This window comes from Lactuca serriola, chromosome 6 (assembly GCF_051521515.1).
Source record: "Lactuca serriola cultivar US96UC23 chromosome 6, Lser_US96UC23_V15, whole genome shotgun sequence".
Taxonomy (NCBI): Eukaryota; Viridiplantae; Streptophyta; class Magnoliopsida; order Asterales; family Asteraceae; genus Lactuca; species Lactuca serriola.
Window position 1 is genome coordinate 30,717,049 of NC_136413.1, and position 2,672 is coordinate 30,719,720.

The following is a 2,672-nucleotide window of genomic DNA, read 5'->3' on the forward strand; positions in this document are numbered from 1 at the left end:
TTCTAAAAAGCTCGTCATGGCGCGTCATTACTCCAAGGTTTATACCTGCCACCAAGTTTTACCAAAACGTCGCCTTAACTCATATGTGTATAAAAATAAATAATAGTTAAAAATACATATAAAAATATTAATTAAATACAAAATTAATGACTTATAAGACTTGAAAAAGATTGAGATTTGATATTGCCATAAGTTTTATTTAAAACTTTCATTTTCACTGTGTTCATTTTCACTATATTTATATTTATTTAGATTCAAAAGTTGAAGGGCATGAATGTAAAATTTAAAACCGATTTCAACCAAAGTGGCAGCGCTCTCTTCGTCGACGTGATCCTCTCTTTCTCTCAACATCTCGATCTTCTCTCGAAATCTCCCTATTCGATCTCTCACAAACGAACAACAAAAGTGAAGATCAATGTCAGGCGCCATTGTTATTGCAGCGTCAAGCTCATGGGCAAGAGCCCTTATAAAGATCTCCCCTTATACTTTCTCTGCCATCGGTATCGCCGTCGCTATCGGCGTCTCCGTCTTAGGCGCCGCCTGGTAATTCCATTTAACTATCCAAACAACACTCCTCAATCCTTCAAAACAGTCTAGGAAGTGTTTGATTTACGGTTTCAAGGGTTGCAGGGGAATCTACATAACGGGAAGTAGTTTGATCGGTGCAGCAATCAAAGCTCCTCGTATTACTTCAAAGAACCTTATAAGGCACGCAATAATTAAACCCCCTAAGTGTTGATTTTTGAATTTTGGTCAATTTGTGTATGTTTCTTCCAAAATTTATGTCCCTTTGAGATTGTGATCTAATCTAACTTCAAGATTCATGTGATAACAGTGTCATATTCTGTGAAGCTGTTGCTATATATGGTGTCATAGTAGCCATTATCCTACAAACAAAATTGGAAAGTGTTCCTTCTTCACAAATATACGAACCTGAGTCTCTTAGAGCAGGATATGCAATCTTTGCCTCTGGAATCATCGTGGGTTTTGCAAATCTTGTATGTGGGTAAGCTCCCTTACCCTTTTCATCAATATAGGCCACGTACCTAATTTTTTATCCATAATGACAACATATTTACATTTATTTACCAAATAATTGCAATAAATTTGTAGCAAACTGCAATTACATTGCTATTATTATTATAGGTAAAGAAATGTTAGGTGTAAAAAAGAAAGTACGTTGTGTATGTTAGTAGTTTTTCTACAAGTTTAAATGTTTGTTGTTGAATGTTGATTAATCTTTTTGTTGTAGGCTTTGTGTGGGAATCATAGGAAGTAGTTGTGCCTTATCTGATGCACAAAACTCTTCACTTTTTGTGAAAATTCTTGTGATTGAAATCTTTGGAAGTGCATTGGGATTGTTTGGTGTGATTGTGGGGATAATAATGTCTGCTCAAGCCACGTGGCCTTCAAAAGTTTGATTATTTTTTTGTTTTTTTTTTTCTTTTTTGTTATAGCAAATGAAGGACATGGAATCTTTGTGTGTGTGCATATCTTCTAGAGAGTAGAGAGAGTATTTAGTGACAGTTGAAGGAATAATAAATGCGTGTATTTTGCTCGGTTTTTCTTGATTTTTTGTTGTATGATTAATGAATAAAGATCGGTTCTCCTGTTTGAATTCCTATTATGAGTAGTTATAAGTTTCATTGTACTATGATATTTTCTAATAATTTTGGTAAGTTTTGCGATTAATTCAATGTTTATAAAAACATATGATTCAATTTTGTTTTTTATTTTATGCATCCTAAATACTTGAGTATCACCTATCCTGGGCCCAAACTTGGCCGCATGTGATCGATCTAGGGCTTTAACCGTATTTGGTTCTTAAACTAGATAATTGGGCCTTGTGTAGTGGTCTCATTCTCAAACTAATCCTAAACTATCCATTTTGTTAATTTTTTAAGATAATTATTAAAAAGTAAAATTGCTTACACACTCCAAATATACTATTCTTTGAAAATCGACTTGGCATTTATCTAGTATACTAGGTTGAAATCTTTGGAACCCACGGGTAACAAAATTGAAAAGAAATAAAAAATTGAATGCATAATAAAAACAAAAAAGATACAAAACATAATTACAAATAAATTAATTAATATGATAAATGAATTGTTATTTACTAAAAGTGAGTAAAAGATGCTACCAAAAAGTTGGTTATAAATTGTGAAAAACCTCCTTGACTACCATTGTATTTCAACTATTAAATTAGATATCAAAATCTTCATTCTTGGCCACTATTAGGCCTGACAATCGTGTCGTGTTCGGGTTGGCGTGTCGCGGGTTGGCGGGTCAAAATATGCCAAACCAAACACGACCCATTTAAATATACAGGTCACGGGTTGACGGGTTTGGAACATAAACCCATATATGACCCGCCAACCCATTTATTTATACGGGTTCACAGGTTGACGGGTTTGTGGGTCCAAATTTTAGACATTTAAGTCTTAAACATCCAAATGAAAATTAAAAACATTTATAGAAACATGTTACAGACTTAGTCTTAGAGGTTACGACTTACGACTGTAGACCATCCACCACGAGTCAAAATGTCAGAATAGTCAAATGGTCTATGAATCAATGGTATATATTATATAATACTAATTAAATATTAATACTTGATATATAAATACATTTAAAAATAAAATAATTTTTTTATTGAGAATATAAACGGG

At 33.2% G+C, this 2,672-nt stretch overlaps 1 protein-coding gene across 1 annotated transcript; it reads left to right on the forward strand.

The window, feature by feature from the left end:
- The first annotated feature begins 284 nt into the window (after window positions 1–284).
- LOC145058121 (V-type proton ATPase subunit c''1) lies at window positions 285–1,692 on the forward strand. Its single transcript, XM_079006038.1, has 4 exons — window positions 285–543; window positions 631–708; window positions 836–1,006; window positions 1,253–1,692. The coding sequence occupies exons 1-4, from the start codon at window positions 416–418 to the stop codon at window positions 1,419–1,421; spliced, it is 546 nt and encodes a 181-aa protein (XP_078862164.1). The 5' UTR covers window positions 285–415; the 3' UTR covers window positions 1,422–1,692.
- The last annotated feature ends 980 nt before the right edge of the window (window positions 1,693–2,672 follow it).